Raw genomic sequence first — 26579 nt, 5'->3', positions numbered from 1 at the left:
TCTGATTAGACAGGAAGAACATGAAGTTTATGGGTAGGGAAAGGGAAATGATCTGGGAGGTATTGTGGGATGGGAAAGTACACAATAAAACATGCTTGTACGGAATCCTCAAAGAATAAATTTCAAAAATAAATGAGAAAGGCAACACAGAATATGAAAGATAAATTCAATAAAAAGAAAATACCACCAAAAATACCAACACATTCTCAAATTAGTATGTGGAGGTAAAGATCCACACAAACAATTTTATCATTAATGACAAAAACTATAAAACTATGATGGCAACTGCCTGTCTGAAACACGTGGTAATTAGAACTTCTCCCACACTGCTGCAGGAAGGCAGTAGTTAGCTTAGGCCCCAAGGCTTCCCAGTCCAAGGAGGGAAGAGCCTTTCCTGGGCCCTTCTGTGCAGTTTCCTTACTGATACCACCCAGGTACTGCCCCCACCATCTTCCCAAAACCCCTCAGGAAGCAGGTCTCCTGAAACTTTCTAAAGAAAGCAGTCCACCACTGCTTTGTAACTGCTCAGTGATTCTGGATCACCGGCTACTTCTCCACTCCAGAGTTTCTCTTTAATTATCTCACATCTCGTGCTTATCCTATGCGATACCAACGCTGCATGTAACCAAGCGTCTTTGTTCAAAATTATAATAATAACTGCCACACTCCTGTCCTTGCATTTAGACACTGGGAAGCCTGTGGCATACGATTCTTTCACTAAAACTTAGGATATGTCAACAACAATCTAATACTGAGTCTGCATAATTATATTCATTCATTAACTACCTTCTTATGTGCCATTATTGTATGAAATGCCTGCCATACATTGCTTCTCATTATTAGGAAGCATAATTATTTTGATTTTAGGGATAAGGAAACAGCTTCAGCAGGGCTTAAGGTGGTAAATGGTGGCGTTAGAATCCCAACCAGCTCTGGCTAAGTCTAAGCCTCTTCCACTGGCCCAACCAATGCTACCCCAAAGCTACTTAAATGGAAAATAACTGATATTATTTTACATTGTCTATGAATATTATACTATTTTATATCATTGATACTCAACACATTTAAAGGAAAAATGTCTACTAATACAGAAAGGCAATGTCAAAATGAAAATGTAGTCAATGCCAATGAGATCGTGCTGGCTAAAAACAGCCAATTATATTGCACACTAAATTCTACTTTGCCCAGCTCAAAATTACATAATTTCACTTAGTCTCCTTTCTCTTCAACTTTATATAAGAATTTATTTAAAAAGTTCTTTCCCTTACTAAAATAAATTAAGTGAATATAGTACTAGATGGATCGCCCCCAAGAGATCAACTACTTTGTCCTCACAGTAATGTGAAAATCCTATCTACCATCTTGGATTTGCTCTTCAGCACCAGAGGTTTCCTAAGCCTCTGTAATTTGTTACATTAAATATTACTGGCTGTCAGTCATATGCCATGAACTATGAAGAGAAATTAAACCAGCATCTTTCCAGGGAGTACTTTATATAAAAAAAAACTTCAACCTTCAACACCATACTTATTTTTCATACTAAAGATTTCCTTTCTACTTCAAATTCTAACATGCAGCTTAAAAACTGGGTGGGGGAGAATAATTTCTATAGTATTCCCTCTGTACTTTTTCAAAGAATTGAAGAAAAAAAACAAATCTTTCAAAATTCTAATGGTATTTTATTGTAAATATATTTTCATGAATTTTTGTTCAACTTGGCATTTGGTCTATTTTTTTAAAGGTTTATAAGTTAAAAATCAAAACTCAGCATGGTAACCTTTTCCCCAATAATACTAGTCGAGGGAGGCAGAAGCAGGAAGATTCAGAAGTTCAAAGCCAGCCTCAGCTACATAGCAAGATAAAGACCAACCTGGGGTATACAAGACCCTGTCTCAAAAAAACCAAAACAAGAATCTCACTTTAGATTAATTAATGTATACACTTGCTATGTTCCATTATTGAAATCGATCGAATGGCTTTATATGTAAAAAAAAAAAAAAAATTACGACTATACTGTAGAAGTCATGTAATCTGACTCTGTTATTTAGTCAACATCAAAAAGAAGTTTTAATGAGAGTGGTAGCTGTAGTTAGCCCCAACTTTTCCTTTGTAATATGTGGTCATTAATACCGGCTTTGTTATCTAACATTTCCTAGGGGCCTTTGAAGGCAGAGTTTTTAATTAAATGAATACTAAGTATGCACTGCAGATGCAAAACTGTGAGAGCTGGGGCACTCCCAGAAATAACTAACAACTATTGAAATATAAATTATTCCTATGGGATTTTCTGTAGCGAGCACTATATCACGTCCTCACAGAGCTTCTAGCTATACCTAAAAGACTGGAGGAGGGAAAGAAGGCTTATCATTTGAACTTGACATCTGATCAAGTCATAAAGGATGGGAAGGCATCTGCAAGCCAGAGAAAGAGTGTGCAGAACACTCCAGACAGAGGAAACAGGGATGCTAAGCAGGAAGACAGCGGGTCTCAGGAAATCAAGACTTCCTGTGGCTGAATACTATTAAGCGCTGTGTCCAGCGGAACAGAAAAAGCAGGTTGGGGTTCATTTGGCCTCCTTCCAAAAGGCATAGGAAACAGAACACAAGATCTGCATCTTAGAAACGTCCTGGTGCACATCCTGTAAAGACGCACTGGGGACAGGAAGGATGAGCAGGGGCAGACTACATGTCTGTATGAAGTCTATGACGAAAGGGATGAAGATGAGACGCTATTACATGCCACATGTAGTACTGGTTTATAATCCCCTGCAGCCACAGGCCCTCCAAACTACCTTGCATTTATGAAACGCTCAATATATATTTAATGAAAATTGAAATAACTGTCTGAATTACTAAGTAGAAGTTTTCCAATAAACGATAATGAGAACTTTAAATTAAAAATCAATTGTGCAATAAACATATTCTTAGTTTTATTAAGTTGGATACTGATAATTGAACATTTAAATTTGGCTTAAATGAGCTAACGTGGCAGGTGGAGACTTCTATCGCTCTACTTTAAACGACCAAACTGGCACTAAACTATGAGCAAATTGAGCTGCCAAACCATCAAAACAGGCAGAAAAATTGTGCATCCTTAACATTCCTCCTACCATCGGAGAAAATGCAAGTTATTAAAATAACGCGTACTCTAGGGTTCTCACTTCTAAGTAGGTGAACTGAGATGCTTGGAAGCAATTGGACTGGACCCCAGGGTTTCCAACAGTAACTGAAGTGCTAAAGGCCATCTTCTCTCAGTTGCTCAGGAATTCGCTCCACAGCTAACAAACATTATGTGTCAGTAAAACACCCCATCCTTATACAGTTGAACAAAGAAGAAACCATCACCTCTACCTTGGACAAATTGTGTTAGCTCCGGGACTTAATGCCTTACATACAAGAGTCTATAATAATAGAAGACAGATCTGGGGCCTGGATTATTACAGGAATTAAATGAGATAGTTTATGTGAGATCCATTGCACACCATAAAAAAATGTGAAGCTAGAAACGTCTGTTAAGGAGCGTCTCTTCATAGGTGCCACAAAGCAGAATTACATGACACACAAGTCTCAGTGCTTGACTCTGCATCCATAGGACAGGAGCATCCACTTTAAGACTGTGTATTACAGTGCATTTCTTCATCTGTACAATATACCATTCAAAGTTTCAATGCATCTTTTACTTTCCTGTCAAATGTTCTATTTATCTCTTGATTTAAAACATATTCATATTCAAATGTTCTAAATCTACTTTTCCAACTCTTCAGCTAAAAATATTTTACTTTACTGTATACAGATTACTTTCATCTCAAATATCTAAGCTAAATGCATTAAACACAGCAAAAACTGAAAATAAAAATATATAAGTTAATATGATCCTAATAAGTCACCAGCTACCATTCTAACTTTAAACTCACAGAAAAAAAAATCATTTTACAAACTAATTTAGTTACAAAAGCCAGAGTATTTTTATATAGAACAAATGCATAATAAACACTTGTCCATCAAATATTTTGTGTTAATATCGTAAACTATTTAGAAGAGATACTAAGATATCCCAGAGACAGGATAGATGCATTTAAAATGGTAAATGGCTGGCCACTTCCCTAAAAAACAAAAACAACAAACTAGTGCAAGGATTAAGAGAAATACATAAATGCACTCTTTCTAAAGTTAATGGTGGTGCATGCCTTTAATCCCAGCACTCGGGAGGCAGAGACAAGTGGACCACTGTGAGTTTGAGGCCAGCCTGGTCCACAAAGCTAGTCAAGGACAACCAAGGCTACACAGAGAAACTCTATCTCGGAAAAAAAAAAAAGTTGAGAATGGCATGCTAGTTGCCAAAGGCTAGGGGAGATGAGCAAAAGGATAGGTAAAGCTAGACCAATTGTTATTAAGTATAACTAGAATAAAAAGTCGTGACATGTTGTTGCATAGTAAATCACTGTATTGTCAAAAACCTAAGAGAAAATAGTTGGAAAGCTCTTACCTTAAAGAAATAATAAAGGAAGAGATAAGCACCTGATTTAAATATTTTACAATATATGCACTTTTCTAAATATTGTATGATATCCTACTAATATGCATAATTTTGTGGTTTTTTACCTACCAGCTAAACTTAAATAATAAACTTAATTATAAAAAATAAAATTCAATTCTATATCCAACACTCTTGAAAATACTAATGGGAAACTAACCTTGTATATATAACCTGAAAATAATTGCTCCCTACAATAAGAGAAATTAGTATAATTGATACTTAAGTAGACTGGCTCAAAACACAGTTATAATGCTTTAAAATGTTATTGGTATCTTATATCACACATCTTCTGATCTAATACGCATGTGATTAACTCTACATTTTCAGCATGTCCTGGCACATCAAAACCCACTGCTTATAAATTATCACAAATAGTTAAGATACAGATGGACTGGATGTTGAGCTGCCCTTTGATTGTGTTTAAAATACAAAGGTGGTTTTCACAAAGAAGGCAAAAACAATGGTCTTCTTTATGAAGCCAATCTTTTACCAAAATACTTTTCTGTCACTCTACAAAAGGACAGTCTGAGACCACCACCAATGTGTCAGTAGCCATGAATAAATGTCTCACCATTGGGTCTATTTAAAAAAAAAAAAAAAAGTATGGTTCACTTCATGAAGTTGTCACTCACATGGTTAGGAAGCAAGTACTGGACCTATTGTGCATTGTATGTCACCATGAGTGGAGAAAGCTATCTGCCCTTTTTCCCTAATAAAAGAATCCCCATGAGCTCTTCTTAGGGACCATTATACTTCCCTTCAACTCTGACACCAAGCAGGCTTTGAAATGGCAGCTGTCTGTCATAAAAAATAAAATAAAATAAAGAAAAGAAAGAAAATCAATTTCCCCAAACCATTTTTCCCCAAAGTTTTATAAGATTTAGTCTGAGATCATCAAGCATGTCTAATGAGAAGACTAGTGTGTTGGGGACAAACAGGGTCACAGTTGTGAGTGAGCCATCATTGTATCATGTAGTCATGTGTGAGAGAGCAATGAACGTGGTCAACCATAGAGCACGTCAGAAATTCCTTTGGGAAACAGAGGACCAGGGAGCAAATGTGCTACCACTTGGAAACAAGTGCTCCTTAATAGCATCAGGCATCTTCCCAAAGAGTTGAATATTCATGTCATCCTTTTATACAAGAATATTAACAAACATGACCATTTTTCACTCAACCCTGGACAATATTTAAAATAGCATGCAATGTTTTTTTTTTTCTTCTTCTTCTTTAGAAGGCAACCACTTCGTAGAACTGCAGAGTTATAATGGCCTTAAAGTTTGTCTCACCACCAATCTGATGCCAAAATGCCAAGAACTACCACCTTAGGAAAGATGTCACATGATAATTTGCCTTCCTGTCATCTTTTCTCAAACATACCAACACCTCAGCACAATAGCACTACTCTTGATTAACCCATTCTGTTCTGCAACATTTTCCCTGGCCGCTCATATCCTCCACATCTGCCACACTCACAGAACTCACCACACTTCATTACTGTTGCACGTCCTCACATGATAAACCTTCAAGGATGAAGACTATGTCTCTCTCTTTTTTTTTTTTTTTTTGTCCAACACCCAGGTCCTGACATGTACAAGGTAGCCATTAAATTGAGGGTGTGGTTCTTCTTACAAAGCTGGGCTGTATTAAATCTCTGAAGATAAGAGACCATCACCTTGGAGAAATCAGTGAGTGTGTCTCAGGGATGGTAACCCCACTACATCAAAAGAAAAGCCATTTTTAAAGAACATTGTTGGGGTGTATTTAAGTGTAGAGAATCTCTTATTTTAGATAGAGATTTGTTCCCTATTACCATCTATGCCTGGACCACTTCTACTCCACAGCAGAAATGACCCCCACTGCACTGAAGGCAATGACCATGCCCTCAACATCACCACCACCAGCTCTAGGCTCTTGTCTTCAAGCCATTCCCATTTCATTCTGCTCACTTTCCTGCAGCAGAAGTTAAGAGTCCTTTCTTTGCTCCCTTCTCTAGAACTAACTCTCTTTCAAAACCAAACAGAAGATCACATGTGCACTTCAGACTTTGTATTGCAGGGTAGGTACTGTGTTCCCAGAGCAATTCATTACTAACACTGCGTTCATTATTACTTTTCTCCTTCCGTCCGTGCTTCAAAGAAGGGTAAGTGAGCTGGGAAATCTGTTTTCCCAGGGATCAATGTACTTAATCAGCCAGGAACTCGCGTGTAAAGACCGTCATCACCCACACAGTCACACCAAGATGGTCTCCAAAGACTCAACTAACAAGTAGTCACTTCACAGAAATAGCCTGTCTGAAGACCAGAAGGCATAGCTAAGCCAGGGGTGGAGGACGGTGACAATCTTTACCAAATCTTTGGGTGTCAGATTATTTTTTTTTTTCTATTCTGAAAACATCTAGCAACAACCCATTTGGGTCTGTGCTACATAACTATGAGAACAATTTCCCAAGAAAACGGTGTTTTCATTCTCCTCAACAAACAGTCTCAGTTGAAGGGCGTGAGAAAGTTTCATACTTGTAAACACCTTGAGAGTCATCCAGAGGACCGATCACAAGTCATTTCTCTGATTCCACAGTCTGATAGATGATCTTTTGGCCTAACATCTCATTGTGGTTATACTGTGGCTTTCCATGGATAATATTTCTCGCTGTGAGAACTCCAGTAAGTGAGCTAGATGAACGCATCAGTCAAGGCCACCTCTATACAGCAGCTCGGTAATAGGCTCTGATCTACATCTTCTCAAGCCCAGACAGCAGGCATGCACATAACTTCATAAATGCGTCCTGTCTAGCATTCACATTTCCTATAGGCTGAAACAGTATACTGAAGTAAGGAAACCTTGGCAGTTTCAGAGAAAAATTCTAGCCCTGAGCTATTAATTTTATTGAATTGAGTCCTATAATTCCTAGGGAAGTGTTTTATATGTTTTTCCTGTAAAAAGCCTTATTCCTAGAGTTCAAGGGCTTTTTACCATCTCCCATAGTACTCTGAAGAACTAAATATGCTATTAAATATATGAGAAATATATTTCTTTTGAAAATGTATCATATGCTACTAAGATTTTAGGGGCTGACTAATTGGGAGAAACTGCCTTCCACTGAGAATGTAGTTAAAATAAAAAAATTATCCCCATAGAACTTTCTAGTTTCACTTATGTTTGTGAAGAATTTGAGAACTTAAACGTGACATTAATTTCCCTTAAAAGGGAAACTAATCTTGACACACACACAAATGTAAGCATCTTACTGCATTTTTCTGATTAAAAAAAAAAACACCACAAGCTATGCAGTCTATAGAATTAACATTTTGAAGATCCCAACCTGCCTAGTAAGTGCCCTCAACCTCAAGGATGCACCCTCGTGTGAGGGTGGGAGGGATATCCCACAGGCCTCTTCCATAAGGACACTAAGCCTCATTCAAGAGAATCTGGCCTCCTTGCTCAGCCACCTCTGAGAGCCCCAGCTCTTAATACCAATGCCCTGGGAACAGGAGTCAACAATAATGACTTCAGCATGATAGAAACATTCATACTATAATAGAAAGTAAACTAGCTCCCAATTTGTTACAGCTGATTCGCAATCTATTTCAATGTCTGCTTTGCTTACACAAATTCCAGTGAGATTTTTTAGATCCAAGAACCAGGAAATGCATAGCTTTCATGTTCAGGTAGTTTTTTTTTTTTAATTCACATTAAATATTTTCATAATGTGCCTTTCACTTAACCAGAAGAAAATTATAAATTTCTAAAACATAAAGTTTATGAAAGCTAAAAGCCTAGCAGATGAATGTGGTGGAAAACTTTCAATTGTGCAGGTATTCTTTTTAACTTCTTAAATGTATATTTAATAATTGCTAATCTGGTTATTTCCAAGAAAACCAACATAAAGGTTATAAAGGATGGGAAGAGTAATGCTAAGGAATGAGCTGCACAGGGACACTTTAAGGCTGTCACTTTATTTTACAGCAATACCAATTTTCACAGTTTATTATGCTAAACTTTTGTCCTTAAGAATCCCCTGAGAAATAAAGGCTATATACAGCAAGCCAATAGTCAACATCAAATTAAATGGAGAGACACTCAAGGAAATTCCTCTAAAATCGGGGACCAGACAAAGGCTGCCCACTTTCTCCATATCTTTTCAATATAGTTTTTGAAGTTCTATCCATAGCAATAAGACAGCAAAAGGAGATCAAGGGGATCCAAATAAGAAAGGAGGAAGTTAAACTATCCCTATTTGCTGATGATATGATAGTGTACATAAGTGACCCCCCAAAATTCCACTAGAGAACTCCTACAGCTGACAAACACCTTCAGCAAACTGGCTGGATACAAAATTAACTCAAAAAAGTCAGTAGCTTTCCTATATACAAATGACAAACATGCAGAGGAAGAAATTAAGAAATCTACACCCTTCACGATAGCCACAAGCAATATAAAATATCTAGGAGTAACTCTAACCAAGCAAGCAAAGGACTTGTTTGGAAAAAAAAAAAAAGTTATCTCTGAAGAAAGAGATTGAAAATGACATCAGAAGATGGAAGGATGTCCCTTATTTGTGGATCGGGAGAATTAACATAGTAAAAATGGCCATCTTACCAAAAGCAATTTACAGATTCAATGCAATCCCTATCAAAATACCTACACAATATTTTAAAGACATTGAAAGATCAATTCTCAAATTCATATGGAAAAACAAAAAACGCAGAATAGCAAAAATAACCCTATACAATAAAAGATCCTCTGGAGGAATCTCCACTACTGATCTCAAGCTGTACTATAGAGCAACAGTAATTAAAATGGCATGGTACTGGCACAGCAATAGGCTGATGGATCAATGGAATCGAATCAAAGACCCAGAAATGAATCTACACACATATGGTCACTTGCTTTTTGACAAAGAAGCCAAATCTATTCAATGGGAAAAAGATAGCATCTTCAACAAATGATGCTGGTCTAACTGGATGTCTACATGTAGAAAAATGCAATTGGACCCATACTTGTCACCATGCACAAAGCTCAAGTCCAAATGGATTAAAGACCTCAACATAAAACCAGAGACACTAAGTCACTTAGAAGAAAAAGTGGAGAAGAGCCTGGAACATACTGGTACAGGAGACAATTTCCTGAACAGGACACCAACAGCCCAGGTCTTAATGTCAACAATTAATAAATGGGACCTCATGAGGCTGAGAAGCTTCTGTAAGGCAGGAGACACTGTCAAGAGAACAAAGCGACAGTCTACAGACTGGGAAAAGATCTTCACCAACCCTACATCTGACAAAGGTCTAATATCCAAAGAAATTAAACACCACCAAACCAAATAATCCAATTGAGAAATGGGGCTCAGAATTAAACAAAGAATTCTCAACAGAGGAATATCAAATGGCTGAGAAACATGTAAAGAAATGTTCAACGTCTTTAGTCATCAAAGAAATGCAAATCAAAACAACTCTGAGATCCCATCTTACTCCCATCAGAATGGCCAAGATCAAAAATTCAAGTGACACCACATGCTGGCGAGGATGTGGAGAACGAGGAACACTCCTTCATTGCTGGTGGGAATGCAGTCTAGTGCAGCCACTTTGGAAAGCTATCTGGTGCTATCTCAGGAAACTTGGAATAGGGCTTCCTCAAGACCCAGCTATTCCACTCCTTGGAATATACCCAGAAGATGCTCCAGCATACAACAAGGACATATGCTCAACCATGTTCATGGCAGCCTTATTCATAATAGCCAGAACATGGAAACAGCCTAAGTATCCCTCAGTTGAATTATGGATAAAGAAACTGTGGTACATTTACACTATGGAATACTACTCAGCTATTAAAAACAAGGAAATCCCGACATTTGTGGACAAGTGGATTGAACTAGAAATGATCATAATGAGTGAGCTAACCCAGAAGCAGAGAGACTCAAATAGTATATACTCACTTATATCTGGACACTAGGCCAAGGAGTATGTCTCATGAAAGTTTCCACTTATCAGGAAAACGGGATAGTGGTGAGGACATCCTAAGGTGGGAGAAATATAGGAGATAGGGAAATAGATGGATCCAGAGGGTCCTAGAAACCTACAGGAAGAACACTATGATGGGCAAATCTGGGCCCAGGGGTTCTGCTCGATCTATGGCACCAACCAAGGACAATACATGCAGTCAGCATCAAACCCCTACCCAGACCTAGCCAAGGGACAGAATATTCTCCACAGTTAAGTGGAGACTGGGGACTGACTTTCACACGAACTCTGGTGCCCCTTATTTGGCCATGTCCCCTTGATGGGGAGGGCCGATGGCACTCAGAGGAAGGATAGCAGACTACCAAGAAGAAACTTGATAACCTAGCATCATATTCAGGGGGAGGAGGTCCCCCTCAGTCAGAGTCATAGGGAAGGGAAATGGGGTGAAAGCAGGAGGGAGGGAGGAATGGGAGGATGCATGGGATGGGATAGCAAATGAGATGTAATATGAATGATTTTATTTTTCAATTAAAAAACATTAAAAAATAAAAATAAATAAATAAAAAGAATCCCCTGAGAGTGTCAACGATGCTCTTTAAGAACAGTCGGTGTACAGCAGTAGCTTTAGCCACAGGCTCTCCTAGCCACTGGACCAAGGTCATCAGCACTGCAGCCAATGAGTGGCAAAAAAAACCTACTTTCTGGGGACCGTGATGATTCAAACAGTACTTTTGCTTCAAGGTTGTTTTTAAAGCTAGTTCAACCCTCAGTGAAATCGTCGTTTGTTTTTTTTTTTTTTTTTAAATATGAACAATAAAGTTCCCACTGAGCAATTCCTCAGTTCTTCTAGAACACTCCATGGGATGCTGATGGATTTATGGCTCGGCTTTAAATCCAACTCCTTAAATGTAAGAAAAAACAGAAACCAAAGATCCTACAAAGCCTTCAAGACTAAACCTCAGGAATCATTATTTAAATTAAAATACACTTTTACACTTAGCCAGCTACATTTTCTCATATAGAATGAAAAAAAAATAAAAAGCTCAGAAGCCAAAAGATGGAAATAAATAAGATTGCTATAAAAAAAAAAAAAAAAAAACAGAGGGAAAAAGACAAAAAGTATTCCCACCAAAACACTACGAATTTGACACAAAAGGTCACAAGAATGGACAGACAGGGAATTTTACTAACGTGTATTCATTATTCAAAATTGTGGGTTTCACTACGACACTGTCACATATGTGTATCACATACTTTTCTCACGTTCGTCTCCCAGCACTTTCTCCGGCTGGACTCCTTCTGTTGCCCAAAGCCACCATTCTACATGCATGTTATATATGTACGTACAGTTTAAACCCAGATTCCATACATGAGGGAAACACAGAGTATTTGTCTGAGTTTGGCTTATTTTGCTCAGCATAATGGCCACCCATCTTGTGTCGAATTATTTGATTTTACTCCACTATGTATGGACACATTCCTGTCTGTTAATGAAAATAGTTCCATGGATCCAGGCTAGTTCCAATGTAAGTAGTGCAGCAATAAACGTGTATCTTTGTGAGTTAGAGTCTTTCCCACTATAGCGGCAGCATTCTTTCCATTTTTTAATTTTAGTGTGTGTATGTGTGTATGGTTGCATGTGTGTGTGTACATGTGCATGTGTGAGTCACAATACAAGTGTACAGAAGGCCAAAGGACAACTTTCAGGAATCAGCTCTCTTCTTGCAGAAATCAAACTAGGGTCATCATCCTCTCAGGATCTGTGTTTTTACCCACAGGGCTATCTCACACCCTTGAAGAGTTCACTAGTTTTTGTGGTCATGGAATGAAAGTATTCACTACTTGTGGCTAGCAGCCACACGCATAGGCAGCTATACACACAGGCTTAGGTATCAGAGATCTCCTGCAGGGTTGCTTTTAGAAGTATTGAAATATCTAGGTGTGGCAGCTCATTCCTTTAAACCCAGCACTCGGGAGGCAGAACCATAAAGGTATCTATAAGGTGCAGGCTAAGGCTATGGAGTGAAAGCCTGTCTCAAAAAAAAAAAAAAAAAAAAAACACATTGTAAATGTACATAAAAAGGAAAAAGAAACTATTAAATTGTGGCAATTCCATGAGCATATGAGTACCATACAGATACAGTGAGTATAATATTGTCTTTATAAGAAAGAATGATGTCATCCTTTATGCTACCTTTATTAAAAATATTGTTTGGTGTGTTCTAGATAGTTCTTTGAGGTTCTGAGGAAATTCATTTAAGCTATCTCTTACTAGATTGCTTGATTCAGACCCCACACAAAGGCTTTGATGTAAATTAAATACTGCATCAAACTATTCTACTTAGTACTTAAGTTCTATTTCCATTGCTCCATTTATGGCAGAACACTGCAGAAACAAAGGACAAAGAGCACAAATTTAAGGGGAAAAAATGTATAATGCTCCTAGCCTAATCAGCCATCTATTCTGAAATGTATCTCAAGGTAAATTAAATGCATTGTCAGGAGGATGAGCGTGTTGATGCCAAACAAAGCTACACGAAGTGTATCAGTGAGTTCTTCCTCAGAGATGCAAAGCTTGTGTATAGCTGATTGTGGGGAGCCTCTGTGGCTGAGCTACAACTGAACGAAGGGCTGAGGTTTGGCCTCTAGACCAGACTAAATAGGAATCAAGATGTGCTTTCTTTGGCAAAGTTCCTAGACCAGTTACCTGAATGCATTGGAGTTGATTTTACACTTAGCCTGACAGCAGGATGCCCTAATCTAAGGCTCCCTGCGCCACAACCTGGCCTTTGAGTTTTGCCAATTGCCGTCATTTCAGCTGGATCAGTCTTGCCAGTTACTCCATGCTCTCTGTGTCCTCTGCATCTTCAAGCTGTACTTCGCCTAACCGGGGAACACTTGAACCATCCCAGCTAAAGTTCCACACACCCCTTCACCAGTTCTCAGTATGCTTGTGTGGTACACAAAATTCATCAGCCCATGGAACTACTTAATCTTAGCCACATTGTCTTCTGTGAAAAGAAAGACATGTGTCCCAATTAGACTGCATTTTCCATTTTACAGATTCACAATAAACAACTTGCTCATCTTGTTAATATCAGTGAGCATCTCATTTCTTTGACCTTGAAGGCCTTTCATATCAACATTTGTTGATAAGAAAAAGTGGTCTTCTAAGGAACACAGTTCAGATAACACTCAAAAGAAAATGAAATAAAAGAATCATAGATATACAGGCAAGCCCAGAGGTGTTAATGAATAGATTCATGACAGTTCTTTTAAAAAGGGGATGGAAAAAAACCCACTGGGTTCTGTCTATCTCCACTTCAGAAAAAGAAAAAAAAAAAAAAAAAGCACTTGATCAATTTTTCGCAAATTCCCAAGTCATGGGAAATGAAGCACCATTCCAGTAGATCCTGACAAGGCGAGAGTTGGGTTTTATAAATAGATGGAAATCCAGATTGAAAAACAAAAGATTGTTTATATGCTCTCCCTGCCCCCAGAAAAAAATACCATAAAATAGAGTACAGAAGGCAAGATTGGCCTGCACATATTAAAACAGTGGGGCATTTCATCAGGGCTAATATCTACTGTTGATAGGATTCCCCACCAGCAAGACTGTCACCAACCTTTATGCAGGAACAACTGGGATTTGCTTCTTCATACCATTTACTAGAGGAAAACATAGAATATTTGTAGGTTATGGGACAAATTGCATTTATGAGGCAAAATTTAAATTTAGTAACAGTTGATAAAACATATTGTGTTCTCTCTGTTGCTAAATATGATAGATGGGGAGTGTAGCCAGGAGCATGGCACCAAGTCACGTGCAAACATGTTTCAAACCTTAATGTAGCTCCTTGCAAAACCCATTATGGCTAAGGACTGTGTGATTATGCTTCGCCTTGATAGTTCTATTAGACACTTACACTGGCCACTATTATGAGTCCAGGTGATTCTCTGGGGTACAGAAATGGAGAAAGGAGAAGGTAATTACTCAAGGATAATTTCCAAAAGCACAGGGCAGAGGCAGACCTTTCGTTCACTTTGCTAGAAACAGTTGTTGGTCTCTAAACACAAGAAGTTGATCTTCCATTGTGGTTTGTACTTGAAACAGACTGTTAGATTTTAAAGCCACTTTTGTGAGCCATGCCTGGGATGCGAGCCACAGCATTCGGCACCCATGTGGGCTTAGCTAAGCTAAAAAGAACTGTCCTTTAAATAAGTGATTTTTAACAACAATAAGAAAGTTGACCAGCATACAACTCGCAAGCCTCTAACACGTAAGGACATGGGGTAATCATTACTGCTGTGAGCAGATCCACAGAATTTGGCTCTGCCCCACTGGCCTACCCTTTGAAGTAGGGCTTCCTCTTCATTTGCTTTAGAAATGTAGGGAAAGCATTGTGCTGCAGAAGACACTGTTTACACTGCACCCTTCCCAGTCATCTGACTTTGATTCTCCAGGGAAGCATCCTATAACTTGTAAGTTGTAGGTAAGTAAAGCCAAAGTAAAATAAACTCTTGTCTACAGCTAGGTAAGTTCCCAGTGTAACTGACTTCCTCCTTTCATTGTGGACAAGTCCATTTTGCCTCCATTTATACATCTATTTCACATTCCTAAACTATAGATGTCTTTAAACTTTCCTTTAGATGGGTTATGACATCTCATTAGATCCTTCCTTAACGCGTTAGGACCTTTAAGGCATGTTATTTATATATCGGTATAAAAGGAATCATTTCCCCTTTTTTGAAAAATTACCTTTTGATGGACTTGTGAGAAAACAATTGCTTTCTAAACTTTGGAAATGCTGTTGCTATTTGATGTTGACATCCCTCAATAGTACTAATGAATAGAATTATGAATACAGCTAATGTATACAGCTGTTACTACAGGAAGTGAGAGGCTCCCACAGGAAGCAAGAGGCTCTGGGACCGGAAGGGGACCAGTCAAAGATTGGAAGGTGAGGACTAGAGAGATGGATCAAGGGTTAAGAATACATGGTGCTCCCGCAGAGGACCAGGATTCAGCTTCCAACACCCACATGGCTAGCAGCTGACTACTTCTGTAACTGCAGCTCTGGGAGATCTGACGCCCTCTTCTGGCCTCTGCAGGCACTTGCACTCAGGTAGACATACATTTTGTGTGTGTGTGTGTGTGTGTGTGTGTGTGTGTGTGTGTGTGTGTGTGTGTGTGTACACACACACACATACACTCACACTTAAACATAAAATGAAGAATGGAGGAGAAACTTTATTTTATGCTAGCAATGGGAGAAAAAAAGAAATGGAGTGACATGACCACACTATGGAGCATGGCCTGCTGTCTTTGTAGTTTCGTGGACACATGTGCTGTTCAACAGCAGAGCTTGTTGGGGCAATGCTGCTCCACTGAGAATCTGGTGGCGCATCACACCTCTGCCTATGTAGGTGTTGGCTGTGCTTACTCTTCCTTTTCAGAAATCCAACTGACATTATTAATCCCATCGCATCTTATAAGCGTGAAGCCAGTGTAACTGTTTAAAATGCTAGTAGCACGTGATTACAGTTAAACAAAAGTGCAGACTGGTAATAAATTGAGAATGATGAGGAAGTGATATGTGATACACATAGGGGCGCGCTAGGCGGCTGATTATAAAATTCCTCTGTCTGTGCTTTCTTCCTGACGATTGATGATGGAAACAAGGGTTTTCTGCTGAGGAAAAAAAAATATATGAAGGCTTAAAGTAAAACATACTCTGAGGCTAATGCATTGTGGGTTTACATAGAAAAATGCAAAATATACCTCAGATCACTCAACGCAAGTATATCCTTTGCTATAAAAGTAAATTAGCCATTTTTATTTTCAAAAAATGGCAGCATAAATTTTACCGGTACACATTGCCTTCCTCTCTCAGAACTTGATTGCAAGAACAAGCCTGATATTCAGGAAACCATCCTTAAAAGTAGCTGGAATCTAGAGCCTTAAATAACTCTGCACAGAAGGAAACTAAATACAAGAACATAAAAGCCTCAGTCTCCTTACGGATGTCATTTCTCAATGCTAGAGGTTTTCTTTTATTAAAAACTTCCAGATGCATCACATGAATGGTAAGAGTAAGTCAGGCTGCTGGGCTTGCTATTTAAGCTGTGGGCTGAGAAGCCAGCAGCAGAAGCTGTAGCTAGTTTGGTGTGTGTTTCTCTCTCTCTCTCTCTCTCTCTCTCTCTCTCTCTCTCTCTCTCTCTCTCTCTCTCTCTCTCCCTATCTCTATCTCTCTCTCCTCACAATGCCTTTATTTGACATATGATCTTTCTAGCCTTCCTTACTTGATCAACTGCCTCATATTTGCTGCTTACTAGATACTGATTTCTCCCATAAAGTATAGCAGGTGGCTAAAAAAAAAAAAAATAAAGCTTATTTTCTCGTCTAGACTTCCTTGAAGTCCATGGTTTGAGACTTAGGTAATCAAGAGAAAAACTGCTCACCACTGACTTTCACAGTCGCAGGCCATCCTACTGCGTGCCCTGTAGGAGGACTGGGGAAGATGCTGCAGTCAAACAACTGTCCGCAACCAACTGCTCATACAGCAGCCAACAGCGCTGACAGCAGTGGACACTGACATCAAGGGCCGGTAGAGGGCTGTCTTTATGTTTCCCTTCTGTGGTACTTGCTACAATGTGGGCTACAGACAGATTTATACTTTCTCTATGAAATGTACTGAATATTATTGAACAAAATACTGTTAATCTGCAGAGACTCTTGCTGTAACTTCTGGGATCTACAGCTCCTGTCAATATACAAATTCAAATGAAATCATGGCAGTTTCAACAAGTGCTATATCTAATTTAACGCCATCATTTCTAGAAATGTTTATGGTATACAACTCTGAAGATGAGTACAGTGTATTTCTAAACAGAGATGCCAGTGTGACACTTGACCACTGCACTTCCAGCAATTTTTTTCTAAGTGTTCTGTGAAGTACTAAGATTCTTTGGAAATGCCCCAGGGGCCCCAAGAAGGAAATGGTGGACAACAGACGATTTGTATTCTCACATTTAAATGTGGGGACTGAAAAATGAGCTCAGGGGTTAAGAATGTGTACTGCTCATGCAGAGAACCAGGGTTCAATTCCCAGCACCTACACTAGGTAGCTCATGGCTACCTGTGACTCCAGCTCCACGAGTTATGACACTCTCCTCTGGCCTCTATAGGCATTCACATTTATGTACTTGTGTGTGCGCACAAGGACACCTATGCACGTGCACACTCATGGATAAATAAAATAAATCTCTTAAAAAGCGGTCAGCACATTTTAGCTTGTTTTGCATGTGTTACTATTTGTGTGTGTGTATGTGTGTGTGCACAGGTATGAACTATGAACATGTGTGGATATAAAGAGGAGTAAGAAACAGTTTACAGAACCTGACCTGAATGTTGTTTAAAAAAAAAAAAAAAAAAGCAGAAAGCCGGGTGTGGTGGCGCACGCCTTTAATCCCAGCGCTCGGGAGGCAAAGGCAGGTGGATCGCTGTGAGTTCGAGGCTAACCTGGTCTACAAAGTGAGTCCAGGACAGTCAAGGCTACACAGAGAAACCCTATCTCAAAAAACCATTTTTTAAAAAAGCAGATATTCTTATATTCTAAAAGACTAGAACTCCCAAAAATCTAAATTATTTATAATCTAATGAACAGAGTTTTAGCATTTCTAACAACTAGTACCACTGTCTGTTAAATATGCTCTTACTGGGGAAAAAAAGACAATTTGATAATATCTAAAGCTGAGACAGGCACTCCAGAGACAGTAATATCAGAAGCAGGATAGTGACCCAGATTATTCTGGAGTTTATGAAATTTGAAATTTTAAGCTAAAAAGCCCCATTTGACTAAATCAACTACATTTTGGTTCATTTTTTTCTAGATATTAGAATACCAAGCCAAAGTTCAATATCTTTAAAACCTATCTACTTACCAGCCAAACTCTGCCTAAAATAAATGTGAAATCAGGGGGCTACGATGTAGCTCCATTAATATGCACCACATACAACCAGACGTAATGGTGCGTCCCTGTGGTTATAGGACCCATGGGGTAAAGCCAGGGGGATCAGAAGTACAGGGTCGCCTTCCACCTCGTTTTGATTTCAAAACATAGCCTGAGCAACATAAGACGTTGCGTAAACAAAGTAAAATGTGTTCGATTTTAAGTATCTTGATTATAATAAGCAAGCCACTGCAACCTTCAACTCTTAAAGAAATCCCTAGCTTCCTCCACTAATCTTTTTTGTTGCAAACAGAAGTCAAGTAATGATGTCAGCAATGGATGTAACTGAGAAAGAAGAAGACAGAATGGAGGGGGAAAGGGTCCTGCTAGTGGGCTCAGTTTCTCTCCTCCTTGTGGTCATAAAGAGGAGGTGCTTGCCACCTGGTACCAGTGACACAGAATGGTCATTTGAAGGAATATAGGACACCAGTGAAAAAGTACTCACTTTTAACTTGTTAGTGATTTTTCCACTTCGGCACCCCACTTTTAGTATTTATTCCTTTACAACACCACATTTTTAAGTAAAACCTAAAAGATACAATAAATATCCATATCTGGAAAGCAGGCATCTGGGCATACCACAGTCCTTTTGAAACACAAATTATGGAGGAGAGGTGAAAAGTGTTAAATATGATGGAACATAAAACCACAGCATAAAATTTCACCCAAATTGTCAAACCAAGGAGTGCGGGGGTGGGGGGGGGGGTTCTTCTGTGTTTAGCCATCCCGAGCTTTGCTTGCAGCCCAGACTGACTCATGCCTTGTTTTCACATTCTCAGCTTCCATCAAACTACCAAGTAATGTTTATAAAGGCATAGGAGGAAACTAAAGCACTTTTTTCATGATAGGTCTTGGATGGCTTCCACTCAAGATAACAGACTGATGCTATTTGGATAAGTGTCTGGTGGGGATCCCCCTGTGGCAGGAAATGCGGCCCCCCTCCCTGCTGCAGAATGGTCCTGATTCTGGCAAGTCTCCTTGAATGTTCCCATCTACCTAATCCTGATGATGACTGAGCATCCCGGCTCCCTCCCCAGACCTAAGCCTGCCTGTCAGACACTGCTTTCATCAACACTGTGTGCTTAATTCTGCACAATGGCAAAGAAATCGGAAGCAAAGCAGGTCATCACGGCCCTAAGAGAGGATTCATTCCTACACATTCTTGTTAGAATGAGCAAGAGTGAACTGAACTCCACGAATTGATACCTCTCTCTCTCCAATAACTCCCAGCTCATCAAAACACGGAATTACTAAGAAAAGGGATATTTAAAGAAATAGCTTAATTTACAGACAAGAGCAGCAAACAAGAAGTTAAGCACAAGAACACCACTTCAAGAAGCACTTTGTCCTTGGCCCTCTGTCAAGGGCATTTTGCCAGCTGTCACTTCTAGACCAACTGAAAGTGCCACACCCAAACTGCTGTTCTCATTAGAAGAAAAAAAAAAAATTTAACACGAATGCTTGGAGGTTCTGGCATGTCCTACTGTGTTGTTTAGTCTTACTATATAAGAATTCCTGTCATCATTAAATAACATTCAAGCGATTGCATTCCTGGTCTACAAACTGCTTCTGATGCTTACATAACTAAGATATATACATTATGGTCTCTTATCTGACTCACCATTTGTTGTACAGTCTCTTTATTAAAAAAAAAAAAAGATGTAGCCTAAGTGAAATATTAGTAAGAAATAGTTTTCTATATTTTATATAAGGAAGGTAATTTAAGGGCTCTTCTGACACCATGGAAAATTGTGTCCTGCAGCCAGACACCTGTGCTTGTGTCACTCACAATTATGAATGTGAAGTTCTTCAATCTACTTACATGCACTCTTGCTTCATGCAGAACCATTTTCATAGATGTGGAAAAGTGTTCAGGAACCTGGGAAAATATCTAGTGATCTAAATCTCTTCTATCTACCTGCCTGCCTGGCTCCCACCACTCACTATCAGCTTCGAAGTAGAAGCTCTTCCATAACATGCCTGACTTATAAAGACAGAATTCTATCCACAGGATGAGCCAACGTATTCTGTCATCTGAAGGTCAAACTTTATAGAGGCCAGAGCCCCAAATGCCAGCTGTGCCAGGCCCAGCTACTGTGAAGTCAAGTGCCCTGCTAAACAGAGCTTTGATGGAGAAGATTTTTTTTTGTTCAGTGCTCTGGAGTTCTCCAAGGCAAACCTTTTCTAAAATAAAGCTTATCTTGAGTTCACAAGTGAAGCAAGTGAGTTGTCAAGAAGACAAAGTGATCTAACACTAGCCTGCCAGTGGATGGCTGCCAGACTATAAATGTATCACAAACCTTAAAATGGATGAAATATAAATTATACCTCAGTAAAGCTCCTAAAAAAATAAGTCTGAAAATGAGCCATATGGATAAGGTATTTGTAAATATATGATTTGAAACTACAAAGATACTTTTGACTACTATCCCATATTCAAGTAAGCCCAAGTCCTATGAACTCTAGTCACACTTCACCTAAAATGTCAAAAGATCTCCCTGTGGCATCGATAAAACTTAAGAGACTAATATCAATATCTGCAAAGAACCAAACACTACAGGTACAGAAAAAGAGAAACGCCACTGTGGTTATCTGTATGGAGGCATACATGCCTGTTCACTTAAGCCTAGTTTTTGCCATTAATTAGATACTGGGTTCCAAGAAAGCATCTCAAAGATTCTTTTCCCACCAATAACATGTAACTCTGGGAACTAGAGTTAAGTAGCAAGAAAAATAACAGGTTTAAGGATCTGGCTCCATAGTGTAGCTTAGTGGTAAAGTGTATGTAGATACATTGAGGAGGCAAAAAAAGATAAAAGAAAGCAACTACAACTCAACACACCCCCACTAAAACATCACACTGTTTATAAAACCATCGCCCTACAAGAAAGCCTTTTCTGTCTTGCTTTGTTTTCAGATGGTGAAATGGAACACGCTTGGTTCTTTAGTTCAAGCAAGGTCACACACGTCATCAGTAGCAGATCCACGGTGCCAGCCCTGGGGTACCCTGCTCTAAATGGTCATTCTCTGCTCTCCATTAAGTCTTAAACCTCCAGGTCCCTCAGACACCAGCATGAAGCCTCACCTTGACTTGAGAGCATTCACTACTTGCCCTGAATCTCAGCCTCCTCCTCTATAAAGGTAGATCACTAGAACTTTATTCTCTGGGTTATTATGAAAATTAGAGCAAATATATCTTATATTAAGAAACTGTTCAAAACCAGGCATGGTGGCACACGCCTGTAATCCCAGCACTCAGGGAGGCAGAGGCAGGTGGATCTCTCTGAGTTCAAGGCCAACCTGGTCTACAAAGCAAGTGCAGGACAGCCAAGGCTACACAGAGAAATCTGTCTCAAAAAAAACCAAAAGCAAACAAACAAACAAAACTATAAAAAAAAAAAAAGTTCATCCTCCAACAAAAGCTCCTTCCTATGAGAAGAGAGAAAATAACAACAACAAACTATAAATTTTATTATTTCTTTACACTTTACCTGAAAACCCCCTTCAGGAACTGGGGTCTTTCAAAAGCAGTTGAAGTGAACACAAATCACATAACATTACTTTTTTTTTTTTTTTTTTTTTTTTTTTTTTTTTTTTTTTGCCATGGGCCTTTGGCTCTGTTACTGAGACTGTCAACAAGAGTGTCAACTTCAAGGGGTGGGCATCTGTCCACAGGAACTGAGCTGAGGTCACAGACGTGTCCAGCTCTGTCCTACAAACAGATGTCTTTGTGACAACTCTTAGTCACAGTGCGCCACAGCTGGAGCCAAACCAGGTGGGAAGTATCTCTTTCCCATTCCTTGGCTGGACCCCTCATTCCCTGAGACAATATCTCACTGAGCATATTTCAAAACAGCTTCCTCTGGGATGCAGTGTCTTTACTTTTGTGGTGCCTGCTTGTTCCGCAGGCAGAAGGAAGTATTTCTAGAACAGTGACTTCTTGGGTCCATGCGCTGGAAGGTTCACCTTCCAAGAGTCACTGCTTAAGAAGCCAGGTAAAAAACTGATGTAATGTGGGGCTCTAGTGGCGAGGAGGAGGTAGAGCAGCTGTTACTGAGCACCAACACACACACACACAAAAAAAAGACAAGCAAACCCCACTTAAATTGACCACTGCAGTGTCATCTTCCAAGATAACATAAGGCCAACTCTAAATGTATTTGCTTTCTTCCAGATCACGTGATAATTGAGTTACATTAAACATCAGGGCCGTGGTATCACAGATATGAGAATTTAGAACAGTAGAGGTCACTTTTCAACTTTTTACCAAATTCTGTTAAGAATCCAGTGAATCCAACACAAACTGCTTTAAATATGGTTAGCAAAAATATTACATACCAAAGAGTACTGGGCTCTAAGGGGTGTGGCCAGTGAATCTCAGTACCAGGTGTCTTCAGAATTTCAATAATCCCAAGCGGTGGTGAGGTGATTATGTGTTTAATCCTCTGCTGGAAATGTGACTTCCTTAAATATCTGCCTCGTGAGCTCTGTCCTGACTTAAAACAACTAAGAACGACCATGTTTTCAGATGCTAACGCCTTCTTGATGTTTCTTCCAAAGTAAGAGATAAGTTACATTTTTAAATATCCACATATCATTATGTATGCATATATTTCCCCTGCATATTGAGTATCATACGCACTAGGCTACTGTCCTAAAGTGGAGCTGCATCAAGAGCTCCAAGCTTTTTTTTTTTTTTAACTTTTTGATTTTAAGACTGAATCTCAGTAAGTCGTAGGCCAGGCAGGCACTGAACTTGAAATCCCCCTGTCTCAACCTTCGGCATAGCTAGAGAAAAGAGGTTTTTACCCTCAATCTAGTAGTGTCTTCTCAGTGAAAAGCCTTTATTTGGGGGAAATATATATATTTGGTTCCAGTGTGGTAAACAATGTAACTGGATATGTAACTGTGCTATAGGGCCAGTGAGATGGCTCAGTGGGTCAAACTGGTGTGTAGATGGCAGCTGTGTTAGCGGTGTCAAAAAAAATTAATTCAGGATATTAAGAAAATGCAGGAAGTAGCCTCTCCATATACAATCATGCACCACTTCCCAGAGAGAGCTGTGCTGTTAGGTTCTGCACTTACATAAACTGAAACGGCTATAATACCAACAAATGATGTAATCTTGTGAGATCTCTATTCTATATGACGTGATCTGCCCGCCGACCAAAGGGCACTCACTACACAGCACCAAACCGTATAAATAACTAGGTATCATATTCCTGAACATTAAATAAAATGCAGAAGAATCACTTTACATGCCTGATAACAGAAAACAAAATGTTCATAAATGCATTACAGTGTTTATCTGAAAGAAAAAAAAAACACCACATTAGCATTCATGGGGTTTTATGACTTACAGTCTTGAATCCACTCAATGTTTTCCAATGGTCATCATCCAAGCAAGACCTTTTAAATTGTTAAATCTACAGATAAATACCAAGGCTCTCTCGGGTCTGTGAATGGGCAGTTACAGTTACCCTGGCTGGACCGGGGGAGGGGTTGCTATTCCTTGATGCCTTTCTTTCCTATTCTCTCAGGTAGTATCTTTAACACAGTTCCCTAAAACGTCACAGAAATGCAGTAAAAACCTGAGATCCTGTCACTGAGGCTGTAAACAGTTCATAGATGGAGTTTAAGATAAAGAAGAGCCTTCGTTCTGTCTTCTGTTTCAGGACAGGGGAGAGAGCCTCTCTTTGAGTGGACAGAATGCACATCTGACTGTATACCAAAGGCACCGGAAAAACCTGCACTGATACAGCACTAGGCACCAGGGAATTCACAATGTCAAGGTTCACAGTCATTTTCATGAAAAAAATAATAATAATTGACATTATTTGATATGATCATGTAAGATGTTCGCTCTGTGCCTCTAAGAACTCTGTCTTTGCATATCATCTATGGTGACCGTAATATATCCATGGTGAGCAATTCTAACTTCCTCCCTTTCCCACAGCAGACCCTAGTGTCTACATAAAAGAATGTTTTGGGGGTTTTCTTGTTCTTTCTTTCTTTCTTTCTTTCTTTCTTTTCTATCTTTTGGACTGAGACATGTTGATTTTATTAAAGGGGGTTGTGTCTGCATTTTTTTTTCTTTACTATTGTCACAGGTAGACTTTTTTCCCGGTGTTCTGCTGTGGAGGAAACATTGTAAAATGAGGTGCCTTTTACCTGCTGGGCAGCTGCATTCTGAAGGCGCCTGTCTTGCGATTCTTATTTTAGCCATATGTTCATAGGATTTCTATGGGGAAAGCAGAGATATGGACACAACCGTCAGTAGCGCTGAAGAGAACTGGACTCTTAGGGGCTCTCTGGCCACATGCCTGACTTACCAGCATCCGAGAGCTTGCATAAGTAATATTTACATATGGACTTGGACTCTAGTCAAAAAGTAAGAGAATCCAAGCCCTCAAATAAGACAATGACCACTAACTTGGTAGCTGGATTGCAGGGTTTGGCTAACATCTGTCTCCAATCTTCAATTACCACCACCCTCTCTCCTTCAGCCGAAGCATAGGCGGCCAGTGCAACCACCTGGCAGTGATACACTGCAGATCTGAAGGCACGGTAGCCAAGAGAGAATTCGTGAATGTCCACTGCTACACCGCCTCTCCGTTGGAAGTAAATTTAAAAAAAAAAAAAAAAGCGCCCCTAACTTGAGTTGAAAGCAATCTTGAGGATAACGTGATTCCTTTCAACTGGCAATTTCAGGGGTTCTACATTCATTAATACCTGCACAGCATCCTTTCCCAAGCATAAAACTTTTTTTAAGTGCTTGAACATGAAAAGATTCGAGGGGTAGAATGTATGATTCTGAATCTATATAAGATTTGTTTCACTTGAAAATGATTACCTTTTGTATATTAATAACACCTGTTTTCCTAACCTTTCCCTGCGAAGGAGATAGGAGATCTTATGTCAACAATGAATACTCTCTGTAGAACTGAGAGGTCACAAAATTCTGCAGAAAACTAAAAAGAAATAAAATGCTCCTCCCCACACTCCCGTTACTCAGACCACCCTTTCCTCTCTTAGACCTCCATATATGCTTAGCAGGCAAGCACTACGCAAGAGCAAGGGACAATATCAGCCGCAGACTTGCTATCAATCAATATCCAAGGTACTTAACACACACTCCATACTTGGCACACACAGTCAAGCCAACTATGCAGACAGGAAGGGTCGAAGTTAGCCCTGCACACAGGACTTACACCTGTGCAAAACACTATCCACGTGCAAAATACCCAGCCTTTCACACCTGAGCCAAGAGACGCTCCACTTTCTCCTGAACCATTGCTTTCAGCTCATCCATGGTGGCAGGCAGCGGACGGAAGGAAGGAGTCCCTTTAGCAGATTCAAGAGCAGCAATCCTAGCCTGGAGGTCGTTGGTTTTCACCCCAAGATACAAACAAAACACAACCGCAGCCACTGACAGGAGAGTCGCCAGGGCTGCGCATGAGGGCATGGTGCCGGCACAACGTTGTCCCAAGGGGCGCGGATCTTCTGATCCAGGCTCTCGTGCCCCTCCTTTCCCTGCAAGCTTCTTCACCAACATCTTGGCGGGGTCGCCGGCCTCCGCTACGCCTTTCACCCTCTACCTCCACCAATAATCTTAGGAGAGGAAGAGCCGGTTTCTCTAAACTTCAGTCCCCGAGGCTGCCCAACTAGTTGGTAGAGTCGCAGCCCCTGCTCAGAGATGGACCTGTGCGTGGCTCGGAGTCCGGATCAGCAAGCGTGGACCATCCTCCTGACTCCTTCTCCTCTTCCAACTAGGAGTGAAAAGCACCCTCTGAACCCCCGGACTTTGTGGCGTCAGGGGGGTCACGGCTGAAATGAAACCCACCAGGGCAGCTCTCTGACACCCCCCTCAAGATCCGACACCTTCTTAGTGGTCCTCGCGCAGAGGCGCGCAGGGTCCGCGAGCCCCTCTCCCTGCTCCGACCTGTTGCGTCTGCCTGCCTATCTCTACCTATTTCGGGGTTTTCTACACGCCGATCTGTCCCCCACCTGGATCAGTTCAAGGCCAAAAAGAAAAGAAATGCAGAGAGACGCGGCGGCGAAAGCGCGGCC

The 26579-nt window shown here is 39.9% G+C and overlaps 1 protein-coding gene across 1 annotated transcript in view; it reads right to left on the bottom strand.

The window, feature by feature from the left end:
* The window catches only part of Col25a1 (collagen type XXV alpha 1 chain), a 397457-nt gene extending 371088 nt beyond the window's left edge, over window positions 1-26369 (bottom strand). The window contains exons 1-2 of the mRNA XM_051166005.1: window positions 25768-26369; window positions 24681-24750 (exon numbers count right to left, since the gene is read on the bottom strand). Coding sequence (XP_051021962.1) covers window positions 24681-24750; window positions 25768-26064 — 367 coding nt within the window. The 5' untranslated portion in view covers window positions 26065-26369. The remainder of the gene's footprint in view (window positions 1-24680; window positions 24751-25767) is intronic.
* Window positions 26370-26579: the final 210 nt, after the last annotated feature.

Source organism: Acomys russatus, chromosome 23, assembly GCF_903995435.1.
Source record: "Acomys russatus chromosome 23, mAcoRus1.1, whole genome shotgun sequence".
Taxonomy (NCBI): domain Eukaryota; kingdom Metazoa; phylum Chordata; class Mammalia; order Rodentia; family Muridae; genus Acomys; species Acomys russatus.
Note: the sequence above shows the minus strand (reverse complement) of the source record. Positions and strands in the feature narration are given on the sequence as shown.